This window comes from Bos grunniens, chromosome 16, assembly GCF_055505025.1.
Source record: "Bos grunniens cultivar Pamir isolate PY7600 chromosome 16, Bosgru_T2T1.0, whole genome shotgun sequence".
In the NCBI taxonomy this organism is placed as follows: Eukaryota; Metazoa; Chordata; class Mammalia; order Artiodactyla; family Bovidae; genus Bos; species Bos grunniens.
This window is the reverse complement of record NC_141180.1, coordinates 13,083,783-13,101,407: the sequence shown is the minus strand read 5'-3', so window position 1 is coordinate 13,101,407 and position 17,625 is coordinate 13,083,783. Positions and strand designations below refer to the sequence as shown.

Below are 17,625 nucleotides of genomic sequence, written 5' to 3'. Positions count from 1 at the left end.
AAAGTCAGACACTGTGTAGTTCTCACTTAGCAAATGTCAACCTGCACTCTTCATATGAAATGACAGAGAGAGAAAATAATTATTGCATTAAGGACTATACTTTGGTATGCATTTTCAAGGTAATTAATTTTGTAAACTGTCCTTTAGTTAGATATATTGTGTGTGCTCAATCTCTCAGTCATGTCTGACTTTTTGTGACCCTATGCACTGTAGCCCACCAGGCTCCTCTGTCCATGGGATTTTCCAGGCAAGAGTAATGGAGTGAGTTGCCATTTCCTATTCCAGGAGATCTTCCCAACCCAGGGATTGAACCAACACCTCCCATATCTCCTACATTGGCAGGCAGATTTTTTACCACCAGCACCACCTGGGAAGCCCAAGATATATTTAAACAAAGTCTTTTATGGTTGGGTAATTTTAGTAAAATGTTGAGTATTTCAGATTTTAGGGTGGAACTTTCCAAATTCCATTAGAAGTGTACTCTCTCTTCTGATGATAGAAGCAGAGGAGAAAACATTTTCTTTGCTAAGTTTAGCACTTGAGATCCAATTAGATTTACATGGACTAGAAATAGTTTTTATGGATATTAAGGAATAATACAAAGCCTCATTTCTATTTAAATTGAACCGCTCTTCTCTTACCCAAAGCCTCACAAGCTGCCATCCTCTCTCTCCCTGCTTGGATAGCAAGGATTACTATACTGTAACTTTTTGTAGTTCTTTCTTCCATTCACAACTTGAATCATTGAAAACTGTATTCAGCTTTTCTACTTCACAAAAGGGTCTCATCACTAAGGACCTCTTTGCTGCTGAATTAAATAGATTCTTCAGGTACCCCTCACCCCCATCTCTGCTAGTCATTCTCTTCTTCTTAAAACTCCTGAAAAGTATTTTTTTTTTGCAAGCTTCTTTTAATGTTTGATTTTTTTTAAAGAACTGAAACATATAATATATAAAGTGCATAAATTTTAATTGTTCAGCTTGATGGATTTTTGCACATGTATTTCACCCATGAAACCATCATCCAGATAAAGGTATGCATTATAAGTACCCTGAAAGAGTTACTCATGTCCCTTCCAGTCCGTAAGCTCCACAAAACTAACCAGCTATTTGTCTTTTATTACCAAAGATCCGTTTTCCTATTCTTGACCCTCATTAGATGCCTGCATTCCACTCTTTGTCTGTGAGATTCATTCATGCTGTTGTGAGTAGCAGAATTCCACGCTTTTACATTGCCATGTAGTATCTCATTATTTGAATCCTGTGCTCATGCGTGCCAAGTCTATTCATTCGTGTCAGACTCTTTGCAACCCTGTGAATGGTAACTCACTAGGCTTATCAGTCCATGGGGATTCTCCAGGCAAGAATACTGGAGTGGGTTGCCATGCCCTCCTTCAGGGGATCTTCCTGACCCAGGGATCGAACTTATGTCTCTTAAGTCTCCTGCATTGGCAGGTGGGTTCTTTACCACTAGCGCCACCTGGGAAGCCCTGAATACCGTATACTGCAAACTACTTATCTAGTCCACTGGTTACCGTCGTGCCCTCACTAAATGGCAATGGTACCTTTGCTAATCAGGCAATGTATGATTTGGTTTCTTTTCAGTTCTATTGGTCTTTGTTTGCCCCAATATCAATCTACTTTAATGTCTGTGGCTTTGAAATGGTAGTGTAAATCCTCCAACCTTTTCTTCTTTGAGATTCCTTGTCTTTTTTTAGGCTTCTGCATTTCCATATAAGTTTTGAAATCACTCTGTCAACTCACACACACACACACACAAATGCTGGGATTTTTATTAGAACTGAAATTATTTTGTAGGTAATTTAGGGGAGAGATGACATGATAATAATATTGAATCTTCCAATCTATTTACAATGCATGAAGCATTAGTCTCTCAGTCATGTCCAACTCTGTGCGACATTATGGACTGTAGCCCACCAGGCTCTTCTGTCTGTGGTATTTTCCAGGCAAGAATATTGGAGTGGGTTGCCATTCCCTTTTCCAGGGGGTCTTCCAGATCCAGGGATCGAACTTGGGTCTCCTGCATTGCAGGCAGGTTCTTTACTGTCTGAGCCACTAGGGGAGCCCTCAATGCATGAAACTAACGTTAAACTAATGTTCAACTAGAAACTAAAATACCAATGTTGCATTTATATGGAAACAGTTTTTGCAGATGCAGTGAACTTACTAAATTTCTTTATTAATTCTAATAGTTTGTAGGTTCTTTTAGATTTTTAACTTGTACATTCCTGCTATTGATGAATAACTCATTTTATTTCTTCCTTCTTAATTTTTAATATTCATTTATTTTTCCACTTTACTGATTGTAAACCATCTATTTTAGGTATAGCTTACAAGTTTGAAATATTTTATTTTCATAATTGTTCAATTAAAAGAATTTTCTAAATTTTATTATGATTTATTTTTTGACACATAGATTAAACATTTATTTCTTAATTTTCAAACATTTGGTAATTTTTTTGTTTCTCTTTGTCATTAATTTCTAATCTCATTCCTTTCTGTTCAGAGAATATACTCTATAATTTTTGCTGTTTCAGTTTTTACATGAGATGCTCTCGCACATTGTCTATTCTGGTAAAGGTTCCATATACAACAATGTGTTTCACATTCAACTTTTGCTTTATGAATTTTTAAGATATATTATTAATGCATATAAGTTTTGAATTGTATATATCTCTGTTTAATTGATATTTTATCATTTAATAGGTCTTTTTAATCTCATTATTAGAGACTGAATTTTTACTTTGTCTTTTATTAAAATAATCCCTTTTAGTTTCTTTGATAAGTGCATCCTTTCACTTTCAATTTACATTTTCCTTATATTTAATGTGTAGTTCTTGTAAAAAGCATATAATCAAGGTTTAATTTGAGATAATCTTTGTTTTCTGAAACAATATCCTACATTCCTTCCACCATTATGGTTTTTTGTAGATGAATTTAAACAATGAAGGTAAGTTCTTTTTAACTGGTTTTTCATAATGATGACATTTCTATATTTTTTGTGCAAATTAGTTTTTTTCCTCACTCTACCATCTCAAGATATATGGATAATTTCTGTAACTCAGAGAATGCAATCAAAGTGTTGACATGAACACTTTGGCACTTGAAACTGAGAAGAAAGATAAGGTTAAAGTGTATAACCCTGAGCTTGGGACGAAGACCAAGTATAATTCTAAATCTTAACATTTAGACTTTGAATTCACTCTGACTCCAAATTTATTTAAAAAAATTTTTTTTTTCTGAGCACTTATCATCATTTATTTTATTTTTTAATTTTTATTTTTTTGGTTGCAGCTTGTAGGATCTTAGTTCCCAGACCAGGAATTGAGCCTAGGCCCTTGGCAATGAGAGTGTGGAGTTCTAAACACTGAACTGCCAGGGAATTTCCTTTATCATAACTTATTGAATGCCCATTGTGTTCTAGTCCCGGTCAGTAGGCACTGGGAATCAAAATAATCCCTGAATCGAGCTTATAGTGCTATATTAGTGCTCAGTCAATTCAATTCAGTTCAGTTGCTCAGCCGTGTCCAACTCTTTGTGACCCCATGAATTGCAGCAAGCCAGGCCTCCCTGTCCATCACCAACTCCCGGAGTTCACTCAAACTCACGTCCATCGAGTCGGTGATGCCATCCAGCCATCTCATCCTCTGTCGTCCCCTTCTCCTCCTGTTCCCAATCCCTCCCAGCATCAGAGTCTTTTCCAATGAGTCAACTCTTTGCATGAGGTGGCCAAAGTACTGGAGTTTCAGCTTTAGCATCATTCCTTCCAAAGAACACCCAGGACCGATCTCCTTTAGAATGGACTGCTTGGATCTCCTTGAAGTCTAAGGGACTCTCAAGAGTCTTCTCTAACACCATAGTTCAAAAGCATCAATTCTTCAGCTCTCAGCTTTCTTCACAGTCCAACTCTCACATCCATACATGACCACTGGAAAAACCATAGCCTTGACTAGACGGACCTTTGTTGACAAAGTAATGTCTCTGCTTTTCAATATGCTGTCTAGGTTGATCATAACTTTCCTTCCAAGGAGTGAGCGTCTTTTAATTTCATGGCTGCAATCACCATCTGCCGTGATTTTGGAGCCCAAAACTCAGTCACTTAGTCGTGTCCAAATTGAGCTTATATCTGGCAGACAAACAATCTATAATAATCGTAATGACTCTGATAGGAGATGATGAAGATTACTCTGGGGATATACAACGTGAATAACTAATAACAGGAATCTTCTGGAATTCCCTGAGAAAGTGACATGTAAGCACAGACCTGAAGGTTAGGAAAAGAGTGAGAAAATGACTGGATTGGAAAGGGCATGTGTGAAGTAAGTAGTCTGGAGGTAAGAAAGTACATGCCATTAGGAATAGAAAGAAGTTAGGTATGGTTGGAGGATAATACGTTTTGAAAAACATTATTTCAAATGACCTTCGCTTTTCTACCTCATTTGACCATTCACCTCATTAACGCCTGTGCAGTCCCACAGGTCTCATGGCAGTTGACCGTATTACCTGGCCATTTAGTTTCTCTTTTTTTTTAAACAAGGGATAAAATATTTAAAATCAAACTGTATCTGAATATTTTAAGGCTCATTTCCGTCATCTTTCCTTGCAGATTTTGTTAACTATAGCCAAATATGTAGGTCATAATAATTCTCTCTCTCTCTCTCACTCAGTTGTGTCTCTTTGTGACTCTGTGGACTGTAGCCCACCAGGCTCCTCTGTCCATGGAATTCTCCAGGCAAGCATACTGGAGTGGGTTGCCATTCCCTTCTCCAGGGGATCTTCCTGACCTAGGGATCGAACCCAGGTCTCCCATATTGCAGGTGTATTTTTTGCTGTTGGAGCCACCAGGGAAGCCCAATAATTACCTGTATGGCACCCTAATGTGATGAAATGTGCCAAAGCCACACACCTGTATCACATTTTTCTTGACCTTCCCCAGCATCAGAATTGGACACTCCATCAACATTCCAAGGTATAGCCCTTTTCTTTTTAAAAAACTTTTTATTGTATATTGGAATATAGCCAGTTATATAACAATATTATGATAGTTTCAGGTGGACAGCAAAGGGACACAGCCATACATACACATGCATCCATTCTCCCCTCAAACTCCCCTCCCATCCAAGCTGCCACATAACATGAGCAGAGTTCCCTGTGATTGTATAGCCCTTTTCAATACAGAGGATCCTAAGAGCTTTCTGGTATTATTCATGCTTGTTTTTGTTATGTGTTTAAAAAAACAAACAACTATGCACGTGTGTGTCTATGTGTAAATTGCTTTTGTGACAAAATTTCCTGCTTTAGTTTTCACAGAAAGATACTTTTCACAATATATAGGTGAGTGCACTCAACACAGAACAAGTTTATTAAAAAGGAAAGATGTGGAAAGCTAAGCCAACTTACTCATAGTGAAGGGTGCCAGATGGGCCAACGCAGTTTCAGCTGCCTCAAGGCAGTGAAGATTGGATTCATCTTCACCATACCTGTGATGCAGGGACATGTTGGAGAATCCTGTGGGCTGATACAGCAAGTTCTCGTTTCCATTGGTGCCAACTTTTAAGAATGGAGGAGAAAGTGGAGTAACACATCTATGGCAGAATGCAATGTCCACAGGTCTAATAAAATATTTATTAAAAAAAATTCCATCTTTTTACTCTGAAGGGATGAGTCACTTCACTGGAGTGAAAAAAATCCAGAGCTCTTCCCACCACCTATTAGCAATGGAGGGCCAGGGCCCCACATCCACGGAAATCTGAGGTTGTGTCCACACTGAGGTCAACCACCTGGGTATGCAAGCCTGACTGCCTGCTAAAATACAGGGACCTTTGAAAAAGGTCATTGTAGGATGACTGGAAATGTTACCAAAAAAGTACAAAGCTATTATTCTAGATTATTATGGTAACATGGGGGGTGGGGGAAACCACTGAGTAGGTCATCAAAGAACTACTGTTTTAGTGGCAATTCCAGACTTCAGTTACGTGCTCTTGAGCACTTAAACTTTTAGCTGCTTCGCATGCAGTATGAATAGTACCTGTATGTCTGTTCCACAGGGCTTTATAAATAATAAATTGTTATGTACGTAAGTATTTTTTAGAAACTTAATGAGGTAAGATATTTCCAGGGGGCAGCAAGAGGTGAGATACTGCTGCTGGGAAATCAGAAATATAAAGCTGACAAAATCATTACAGAAATACCAGAACAGCGCACAAGGAACAAGGAGGTTTATGGCAAGAGCATATTTTTGGTGAGCACTAACAAATTCTAGCAAAGTGAGAAAGAGGACGGCTAATGATAAGCTTCTGCTGTTTTTCTGATACCAGCCGTTCCCTGCCACAAGCCTTTCATTTGAGGTAAAAGTATGTGCATTTAAAATAATGTCCGTATCTCTGCTTCTTCACCATAGAGCACAGGCTGGGGATCCCTGGAAAGTCACCGGGTTTACTTCTTAGTTCTTGAATTTTGATTTGGTTCTTTTTCAAAACTTCTGAGCCTTTTTTTTTTTTTTTTTTAATCATACTGAAGTTTGACTTCAGTTTCCTTAAACATGGTAAGTGTAGTTTCACTGTTTCATGGAGAGAACTATTTCTGTGTCTGTTAAGTAATTGTGCTGGTTTGTAGTCTTGGTGTGATACCTCCTCGTGTTCCTAATGACCTTTGATTTTGCTGAACATCATTATAATGAAAAATCATCTCTAGAAATAATTCTTCAGAATTTCATTGGTTTCCATCAAGCTTCTTGGGAAGCCAGCAGTCTGGGATAAAGGAAATCCCCGTTTCAGGTTAGGAGAAGGCAATGGCACCCCACTCCAGTATTCCACTCTAGTCTTCCACTCCAACCCACTGTAGTATTCTAATATTCTTACCTGGAGACTCGCCTGGCAGGCTACAGTCCATGGGATCGCAAAGAGCTGGACACGACTGAGCAACTTATAACAAGGCACTGAACAGTACTACGGACTGGTTGGCTTATAAACAATAGAAACTTATTGCTCACATTTATGGAATCTGAGAAGTCCAAGATTGAGACGTGAGCATGGTTGTATTTGATGAGGGCCTGGTTTGTAGCTGCAGTGTCCACTTTGTGGACGTGGCAAAGCATCTCTCTCAGTTCTTTCATAAAAGCACTTAACCGTTCATGTTTGTTTGGTTTTTTTTTTCCTTCCCAAACGTCCCATCTTCTAATACTGTCATCTTTGAGGGTTTAAAATGTCAACATGTATTTTGGGGGGACACAAACATTCACACTATACCAGATTGATCTAGCCATGGAGATATATTGTGAAGAATTGTCTTATGAGGTTACGGAGACTGAAAAGTCCCATATCTACCATCAGAAAACTGGAGATCCAGGACAGACAGCAGTGTAATTCAGTTCAAGACAGGAGATAAAATGAGCTCAAGCAGTGAGATAGGGGAAAAAAGGGCAAATTCTTCCTTTTATTCTTTTCAGGCCCTCAACGGATTGGATGATGCCAACCACAATGGAGATGGCAATTTCCTTTCCCAACTCCAGTGATTCAAGTACTCATCTTATCCGCAGACACCCTCATAGACACACACAGAAATGATGTTTAATCTGGGCACTTTGTGGCCAAGTTGACAAATGAAATTAAACATCATAGTCACTTTTAAGAAAATGCTTACTTACCCTGTAAAACCTCATTCCGTTTGTATTTATTTTCTGTGGGAAGTGGTAACTCAGATTATTTAGTCTGCCACCATCACAAGTGAAATTTAATGTCTTCCTTTTACTCTAAATCCATTGTGCCTCTGGATAATTCCAAGAAGATAATCACCTCATCTTAAAAGATTTCCACAGATGGTAAAACTATCCCCCAAACTTGACATTCAATATTGCCCCGTGTGAAATTCTAATGTTGGAATCTGTGTTTGTAACAGGGGACCCTTGAGAAACCCCATGTAGTTGGTAATATTATAGTTGCCATTTTACAGATGAGGAAACCGAGGCTACAAGGGGTTCCTGGACCTAGTTCCAACATGTGTGTGAAGGGTTCTCCACATCAACAAACAATTCTTGGATACTAGCAGAGTGACCAAGAATTCAACTCAATTCTATGATTATAAAATGCATAATTATATAATTATAAAATTGTTATGATGATATATGTATATTTGATTATCTGAATAACCAAATATATATATATTTCTTATAAATCATAGCACTGCAGGGGTAGAAAATGAAGATGGAAAGTGCAAAACACTATATTGTGAAAACCTTCTGACTTTTGCCTGTGTATCTTAGATATTAATCACTTTACAATTAATGCTTGAGGGAAAGAAGTAAGACAAAGAGGTTTTTAACAAGTCCCTTAAAAAAGGGTATATTATCCAAAATAGTATCTGTAAATATATTCATATTTTCAAGTCTGTTGGGTCTACTAGACTTAAAGTTCACTTCTGAAAGTCATCAGTGCAAAGACATCTTAGATTTGAATGAATATGACATATCACCTAGGTCAGTAATTCTAAACCAAATAAGTATCTGACACCCAGAGGACTTTAAGGACTTACGGGGAGAACTTTTCAAGTGCACATGCTGCCTCTTGTGTTCTAGTGAGCCCCTCCAGTAGGGCAAAGGTGTATCTATACTTCACAGGCCTTACCTTAGCCATAATTACTCCTAGGAGAGTGTAGATTTTTTTCCAGGATTATTGTTACCTGAAAACTGGGTGAATGTTCAACCAAAAGACACATCAAGCAAAAGATCAAGAGAAGGAAGGATTTACTATTTGCAGCAAGTAAGGAGAATGGCAGGCTTCTTTCCCAAAATAGTGTTTCCAAAACTGCAAAATTGGGAAAGTTTTAAACTAGGGTACATGCATCTTCACGAAGGGGCTTGAGCCTTTAGTCTGGCATAATTGCAGCAAAGATTGACAGAGTCCAGGCTTTTGTTGACTGAAGTCAAAGGCTAGAAAAGCTGCTGCTGCTGCAGCTGCTGCTAAGTCGCTTCAGTCATGTCCAACTCTGTGCACAAGTCATATTTCTGATTCTAATTTTTCTTAATGATGTCTGCTAAAGTTATATTTTGTTGCCAAATTTGGTGTTTTGGACATTAGGGTAATTTGTACATACAGCCAATCCATGACTAATAGTTCTTAAAGCAAGTTTAGATAGAACTGTTGATTTTAAATAAACTGATTGCTCTTTTCTTTAAAAAATGTGGAAGAATAGTTTACAAGGTCTGTGTCTCTTAAATGTATTAGAATGAATGTATTAGAATGTATTAGAATGTCACTAGAATGTGACATTTAAAATAAGTATTTTATCTAAACAAGTATCTTGACTCTTGGATGACATCAATGCAACGATTCTTCTCAAAATTGCTGAGATCTGTCTGAAGTTGCCTGTGGCTGATTATGGTGATCACAATCTCTGTGTTCAGTATTGAGATTCTGTAGTCCTTATCATCCTAACAGCCTTTAGTTTTAATATGAGTTAAAATTAGGCAATGGCAGTTGAACAGAAAAAAAAATGTGTGCAGAATCTACCTTTTCTTCCATCAGATTTGTTTCATGATTGTTCTTTGGTTCTTTGTAACAGTAGAACTTTCAACAGATTAGGATAATCATCAAATTGATTTTATATAAATTGATTAGTTCTTTTTCCCAATCATTTTAGTTACAGATGTCAGTATAATTCTCCAGAATGAATTTAATGCAGTAGTAGTTTTCATGATGACTTGGAAATTGTAGTTGTGGGGGAAAAAAAGAGCCGGGGAGGCGGGTCATGATTTTCAATATGAAAAAGATTTTGCATAAGGAAAGACACTCGGAGTAAGGTAATCCAAGACCTGAAGGCAAGGCTTAATCTTGGTGACTGAGTCAGGGCATTGAGCTTATATTTGACGTCTTACTTGAAATATGGCCTCTCTTTTGTCAACTACCAAGTAAGTACCGTGCTGAGTCATTAGGTTCCCACCGCACCACAGGGAACACTGGTTTTGTATTCAATAACATTATTTCCTCTGGCATCATTCCTGAGACGTAATCAAAAGTCTCTTATCCAAGTTAGAAGCTAGCCTAGTCCATACTAGTTTGAAATTGTATGTGATACTGGCCCCAGGAAACATGGCTCTTTACAGCACTTAAAAAGAGCATACTTTTGACACTCTTGTTTTGAAGGTGTGACCATTAATTTACTGGTCATCTGAAGATTTGTGATGCCTCCAAAATTAACGTAAAAACCAAGAAAGTGATTGCTCCTTATCTTCTGTGAGCAGTGTGCAAGTTTGTATATACAAGTTCTGATTGTAGTTAGTAAGATAGAATTGAGGCTAATGGAAATAAAAACAGATTAAAATGGAGAGTTGAATGATAGAGAAAATTACCCAATTACTAGAGAGACTTTAGATTAACTTCAGATATAATAGACTAGATTGTAACTATCTATAAAACTTTAATAAATGGAAGTAGCCCTTTTTTACTATCAGGAATCAGTGTTGGTATTATTATTCTCTATAAGTAAAGGAATATAGAAAGAATAAAGACACTGGGGACAGGAAGACTGGTTTCTAATTCAATTTTAGCTTTTATTGTCTGTGAGATACTGGGAATTACTTAATATCTCAGAATCTCACTTACTCATCTGTAAATATATATAGTAGCATCTATTTTGTAGGATTATTGGGAAACAGAATTTGCATCTATTAGAATATTTAACATATGGTTCATTCTCAATGAATCCTTATAATATCATCTCTTTGCACATGTTATTAATAAACATTTGACATGAGTACATTTGTAGCAATTTCAAAAATTGTGTTAAATAATAGATGAGTATTGATAATCATTTTTATCTTACAGGAAAGGTTTTAGACATTTGAAAAATCTTGTGGTATTAAAAGTTCTACGATATGCAGTCTAAGCACGAAGTCCTAACTCATGGACCACCAGGGAATTCCTTCGATTCTCTTTCTCTTTTTTTTTTTTGGTGGGAGGAGTGTGTGTGATTTTTGGTAGTAGTATAAGACAATATGCCTGTTTTTAGGGATTCATTTTTTTATGAGTGATAATTTCATTTATGTGGAATAACTTTGGCTCTTCAGAGCTCTTCTGAATATGGAAGGTATTTCTCTTTGACAATAATCTTGAATAAGAATTATCTTGAAAGATTTTATATGCTTCTGTCTTTTTAAACAAGATATGCTTATTCATGACTTCATCTCATCTTGATGCTGTTATAAATCTGAACATAAATTACTCTGTTGATAGAGTGATAACTTCAGAAATTGTTGAATATTTTGTAACATTTACTTCTATATTTCACTACTGCTGGTTCTTTTGAATTTATTCTTTAATTTTTTTTCTGCCTCCTTGCTTTAATTTTTTTTTAAATTTTACTTTATTTTTAAACTTTACATAATTGTATTAGTTTTGCCAAATATCAAAATGAATCCACCGCAGGTATACATGCGTTCCCACTTCTCAGTATTGTCAGTTTCTTAGCTTCTTTTAATTAGTTATGGACTTTTCAACCAGTTTAGCAAGTCTATTAAAATTATGAAAAGTAGGAGTAACTTGGGTTTCAAAGGTGGGTCAGTGGTAAAGAATCCGCCTGTCAACGCAGGAGACATGGGTTCGATCCCTGGGTCGGGAATGGCAACCCACTCCAGTATTCTTGTCTGGGAAATCCCATGGACAAAGAAGCCTGGTGAGCTACAGTCCATGGGGTCACAAAGAATTGGCTATGACTGAACACACGTGCACACACGCGCGCGCACACACACACACACAAACATACACAGTTGCTGCTGCTGCTGCTGCTAAGTCGCTTCAGTCGTGTCTGACTCTGTGCAACCCCATGGACTGCAGCCTACCAGGCTTCTCCGTCCATGGGATTCTCCAGGCAAGAACACTGGAGTGGGTTGCCATTTCCTTCTTAAGTGGAAAGTGAAAGTGAAGTCGCTCAGTCGTGTCTGACTCTTCTCGACCCCATGGACTGCAGCCTACCAGGCTCCTCCATCCATGGGATTTTCCAGGCAAGAGTACTGGAGTGGGGTGCCATTACCTTCTCCCAACATACACAGTAATAACTTATAAATGTGAGTCTCTCCTAAAACAAAAATTCTTGAACTTTAGATAAAGACTGTAATCTTTACAGTTGCTCAGAGAATTTTGTAAATTCCTGCTTTCCCATTCTGCTTTGGTGAGTAGAGTTATTTGAGAACTAATTTCTAGTTAGGTGTTTAATAAAGTGTTTAATGAAGTCTTCTACCTCTTAATATTTCCTATGTGCATACAAGCTATTAAGCTAATAGAAACTTTTGACATTGTCATGTATGGTTTTAACAGATATGTTAAAATTAAGTAGTCTGCTGGTTATTGTTTTAGATCCAAAGAATTTTGAAAACTGCTCTGGAAATGTTATACCAGAAAAAAGAGTTTTATTGAACAGTAACAATAAAAACAAGCAAATTTAGATAATGCAAACATCTTCCTCTGGACTTCACCTTTCTAAGGCAGGTCTTACTTATCACCCAGTACAAAGCCTGATTGTACACCCAGAAAGCCTGCAGTCCTTATTTACATTTTTCCTCAGGGCTTGATAAACCCTGTAAAGTAGGGACTGCAAAGCTGTTCTAGCAGTCAGGCCGTAGGGACGTTTTAAAGCATGATCTAAACATCTCAGTCGTCTGTGCTACAGAGAGGAGAGGATCAAAAAAGAAAGAACTTCAAGATCAAATAATGTTTCTGGTATGCATGTTACTTCCTTTCAACTGGAATATTTTCGATTTGTCTCAAGGAAGCAATGAGGACAATTTGCTTGAATCTTATATTTCAGGCTTGTTTTGAATTCATTATCGTTTATTTTCTTCCAGGTGGAGCACCATTATTCCCACAAGTTCACAGTAGTGGTGCTGCGTGCCACAAAAGTGACAAAGGGAACCTTTGGTGACATGCGTAAGTTCTCTTATTTGCTCTTCTGTTGAAAATACATAAATATGATTCACTCTTCAGTGGCTTGAGTTCCTTGACAAGCCAGGGGCTGTCCCTTCTTCAGATGTAATTATCTTTGTCTACAGCTTTGAATGATAACATTTCGAATGGTTCTATAATGCTCTTTTATCTGTTGGAATAGTGTTCTAAGTTGACTTTACATCAGTTGCGAGTTCAGTTCAGTCGCTCATTCGTGTCCGACTCTTTGCAACCCTGTGAACTGCATCACTAATTCCCTGCCCATCACCAACTCCTGGAGTCTACCCAAACCCATGTCCATTGAGTCGGTGATGCCATCCAACCATCTCATCCTCTGTCATCCCCTTCTCCTCCTGCCCTCAATCTTTCCCAGCATCAGGGTCTTTTCCATTGAGTCAGCTCTTCACGTCAGGTGGCCAAAGTTGTGAGTACTTGGAGTCAGATAAAATGACTGTCCTATGACATACAGAGTTTCGGATTTCAAAGACATTTGTATTCTCCTTTAGAAAGAGGACTGAGTCAAGAATTTAAATTACCTGCGTCTGTGAGATATTGTGCCTATGGGATTTTTTTTACAATGCAGTTTATCTAATTCTTACTCCTTTAAGTTGTGTTTTTTATGTGTGAAAATAGCTATAGAAACTGGTGTGGGACAGTTTGAAATGATGTGAACAAAAGCCTGAGGATAATTTTGAGTTAACTTGTTGGCAGTATCCTTCTCTATGTTTTAAAATGCAGTTTTCCTGGTTAATCTTACCGTTCAAATGACTGGGAGTCATGGATGTGGGAATACAAAGAAAAATGAATAAGTACTGTGATGCTGAAATGGGTAAAGTTAGTTGTAGATTATTGCTAAAATATGGAAATGGCAATCTACCTCTCAGAACGGGTTCTGAGGAAAGAATGGAGATTGCCATTAATCAGTCTGGGAAACAGGGAAGTCTTTCCTGCTGAAATGGCATTTAAACTGGTACTTGAAGGAGAAGCATCTAGTGCTGAGAGCACGGAGAGTCTCAGGCAGAGAAAATAGCATATTCAAAGGTGAGAGAAGGGCAGAGTACTTGTGAGGTCGTGAGCTGTTGGACACACAGCAAAGGTGAAGGAGAATGAGACTAATTCAACAAGCCTGCAATTTTATCAGAAATGCAGCAGGAAGAACTTGATGGCATTTGAGTCACAAGTCACGTGATTCGCCCTTTATTTTAAAACATATTTGTTCTGCTTATGGTTGCTGGGGGAGGGGGGAAGGATGGCGGGAAAAGATAGTTAAGGAATTTGGGAGGGACATGGGCACACTGCTATATTTAAGATGGATACAAACAAGGTCCTACTGCATAACACAGGGAACTCTGCTGGAGGTTATGTGGCAGCCAGGATGGGAGGGGGTTTGGGGGAGAATCTATACATGTATAAGTGTGGCTGAGTCCTTTCGCTGCCCACCTGAAACTATCACAACACTGTTGGTTGGCTATACTCCAACGTGAACTAAAAAGTTAAGAAAAATGATCTTGCCGGAGTATGTTAAATATATTTGAGGTGACTGTAGAACATGCTTTTTATATTTAAAAATAGGAGTGACTTGAGCTTGTTGAAATCACAATGAAAATGGGCCATGAGAGAGAGAGAGAGGTTAAATAACTAAGGAATGGAGAATTTGAGCTCAAGCCTTCAGTGATTGGAGAAGAGTGTCCAGGAAGTTAGTAAAAGTTGGAAATCAGGGGGTGACCAGGAGGTGGGATCTGATGAGCAATGCTTCTCAGGAGACATGATGGAACAAGGACAATTTCTTTACATCTAATCTGATCAGGGATTTATTTTCTAAATTTTATCTCATACAGTGATACACTTCAATTAATCATGCCTCTGCCAATGTTTTTATTGTTATTCTTCTTTTGCTTTTTATACTACTTTGAATTCTCATCAATTCAATGAGAGTTCACAAGAAGAAAGGTATTTGTGAAAAAGAAGCCAAATCAGATGCCATATTTAAAATCTGGTAACCCTGTGACCTTGAGAAAAGCACATGCCTTACAACTCTAGATGTACTATTAGTTAGAAAAGCCATTTATAATTCGACTAAAGGCTATGTCAGTGACTCATCAGCCATGCAAGTTACTGACCTAATTTGACTTTAAAAATTTTAGTTATCTCTTATTCAAAGTAGTATGGGCTTCCCGGGTGGCTCAGTGGTAAAAAATTCACCTGCCAAAGAAGGAGACACAAGAGACGTGGGTTCAATCCCTGGGTCGGGAAGTAGGAACTACTTACCATGGAGTAGGAACTGGCAACCCACTCCCATATTCTTGCCTGGAAAATGCCATGGACAGAGGATCCTGGAGGGCTACAGTCCTTGGGTTTGCAAAGAGTCAGACACGACTGAGCACATACATATAAAGTAGCAGCATCCTTTTCTGTTATATCGGTGCAGAACTCTGTCCTAGAGAGACAAGGATCTTTATTATGCTTGAGGTGAGGTCACCAGCAGTTTAAATTCTACTCTGAATCTCTTCAACTAGTATGGATCTGATTTCTTAGCCGTCAGTACTTTCTCCATAATCCTCAGGAACTTTGGCAGTGCTGATTTATTGTAGTTCTGGAGAAGGAAATGGCAACCCACTCCAGTATTCTTGCCTGGAGAATCCCCTTGACAGAGGAGCCTGGCAGGCTATGGCCTGTGGGGTTGCAAGAGTTGGACACGACTGAGCGACTAAGCACACACACACACACATTTATTGTAGTCAGGACTGGAAAGAGAGTAATGTCACAAATGTCGTTTTAAACCTACTTGAGTTGATATTGCTAACATTATTCAAAAATAAACATTGGACATTAATTCATCTCGCAAAATAGCCAACAGGTATGTTTTAGATCCCCATAGTGTGTACAGCACAGGTTGCACTCCTGAATTCCAGAAAGCTTGTTATTTATTTATTTACGTATTTATTTACTGGCCATGCCAGGTGCCTTGTGGGATCTTAGTTCCCTGACCAGTGGTTGAACCCAGGCCCACAGCAGTGAAAGCATCGAGTCCTAACCGCTGGACCACCAGGGAATTCCCCAAAGCTTCTTTTTTAAAGTGAAGCATCCATGAAAAGAATAGTCACCTGACATTAATCACTACTGGAGAAAGGATTGTGTTGTGAGAGTCTCTTAACATTTTTAAACAGCATTTGTCATTTGACTTTATCTTGCTTGAGTTATAATCTTTATTTGAGGGGGAGGAATTGTTGCCACCCCATTATGTCACTTTGATGAGCTTACAGAAAGAGAGTCTTAGAGAAATAAATTCAATAATAAGATTGGTAAGAAAAAGTAGAGGGACAATACATCGTGCCAAACTATTTTTGAGAAGTTGTAGGTGATTATTGTGAGAAAAGGCATGGGCCGGCCTGAGCTGTCACTTAAGAGTCTTGATGGCGTTGCTTGGTGAGCTTGATCCATACAAATGACCTAGTAAACAGAGTTTGGCGTGTTTGTGCATAGAAGTTCTTTACAGGTAGCCAAGGATAGAACCATAAAAAATGTCCTAAGATCTGCAAAGGATGACAGAAACTAGGCCCACCTCTGCTGTTGATAGTATCTACATTTATTTAAAAAGGCAAATTTCCATATAGGTTTGCATGTTGGTAGAGAAGCATGACCGATTGCTGTTGGGTTTTTCAGGTTTTCCTGTGCGTGTGGCAGCTGAATCAAGGATGCCACTTGAATCAAATAGCTGACACCTAACAAAATACCTATGTCTGATTTTTTAAAAAAATCTAATACTAAGATTGTATCTATTTTTTATTTTGTCCTTTGTAAAGCCCTCCTATTCTAACTAGCTTCTTTTTGGAATACCATCCCATGTTGCTAAAACATCATCACAGCATCAGGAGCACCCCACAATCTCTCTTGAGAGGAGTAAGAACTGACATCTGAATCATAACATCTCACTCTTCCTTTAAAAAATTTTTTTTCAACCTCAGAGCACTGGGCCAGCCAAGGACAAGACAGCCCCTTCCCAGACATGGCTGTTAATCTCGGTTTGTTCAAATGTATCATTAGTACCCAGGGCTTCAGGGCCAGCCTTTCCCTGCCTTCTTATGCTCACGCCATATGAAGAGGTGGTTTGAAGTTCAGATACGCACCCGACTCACCATGTGTTGCTCAGTTGCTAAGTCATGTCCGACTCTTTGTGACCATATGGGCTGCAGCATGCCAGCCTCCTCTGTGCTCCACTGTCTCCTGGAATTTGCTCAAATTCATGTCCATTGAGTTGGTGACTCACCATAGACTTATTTTTAAAAAGGTAGTTTGCATTAATTTGACCTGACCAGGAGCCAGTCGGTTGTGCCAGTGCCAAACGTTGGTTGGATTAGTTAACATTATATTAAATACTATATTAAAGTCTGCATTTTGCATTGCTCTTTCCTCTTCTAACAGAAGATATATATCTGTAGAATGAGCGCGGCAACGGTACAATTTCAGCTGGTTATTTAGTTTCCTTCGTGCATACATGAAACAAAGCACACAGCCCTGGCCACAAATCTCATTTTATAACCAAATAAGATCGCTGGCACAAATGCCGTAGCTCCTGCATTGAATTTCTGTTCCTTTAAAGAAGTTGGGGAAAACAGATCATGGATGATAACAGGTGATAATGGAGGCTTGAATTCAGAACTAGGTCGATGAAA

General features: G+C 38.3%; 1 protein-coding gene across 1 annotated transcript in view; it reads left to right on the top strand.

The window, feature by feature from the left end:
- The window catches only part of PLA2G4A (phospholipase A2 group IVA), a 172,849-nt gene that overhangs the window by 34,519 nt on the left and 120,705 nt on the right, over nt 1–17,625 (top strand). The window contains exon 3 of the mRNA XM_086343323.1: nt 12,856–12,937. Coding sequence (XP_086199449.1) covers nt 12,856–12,937 — 82 coding nt within the window. The remainder of the gene's footprint in view (nt 1–12,855; nt 12,938–17,625) is intronic.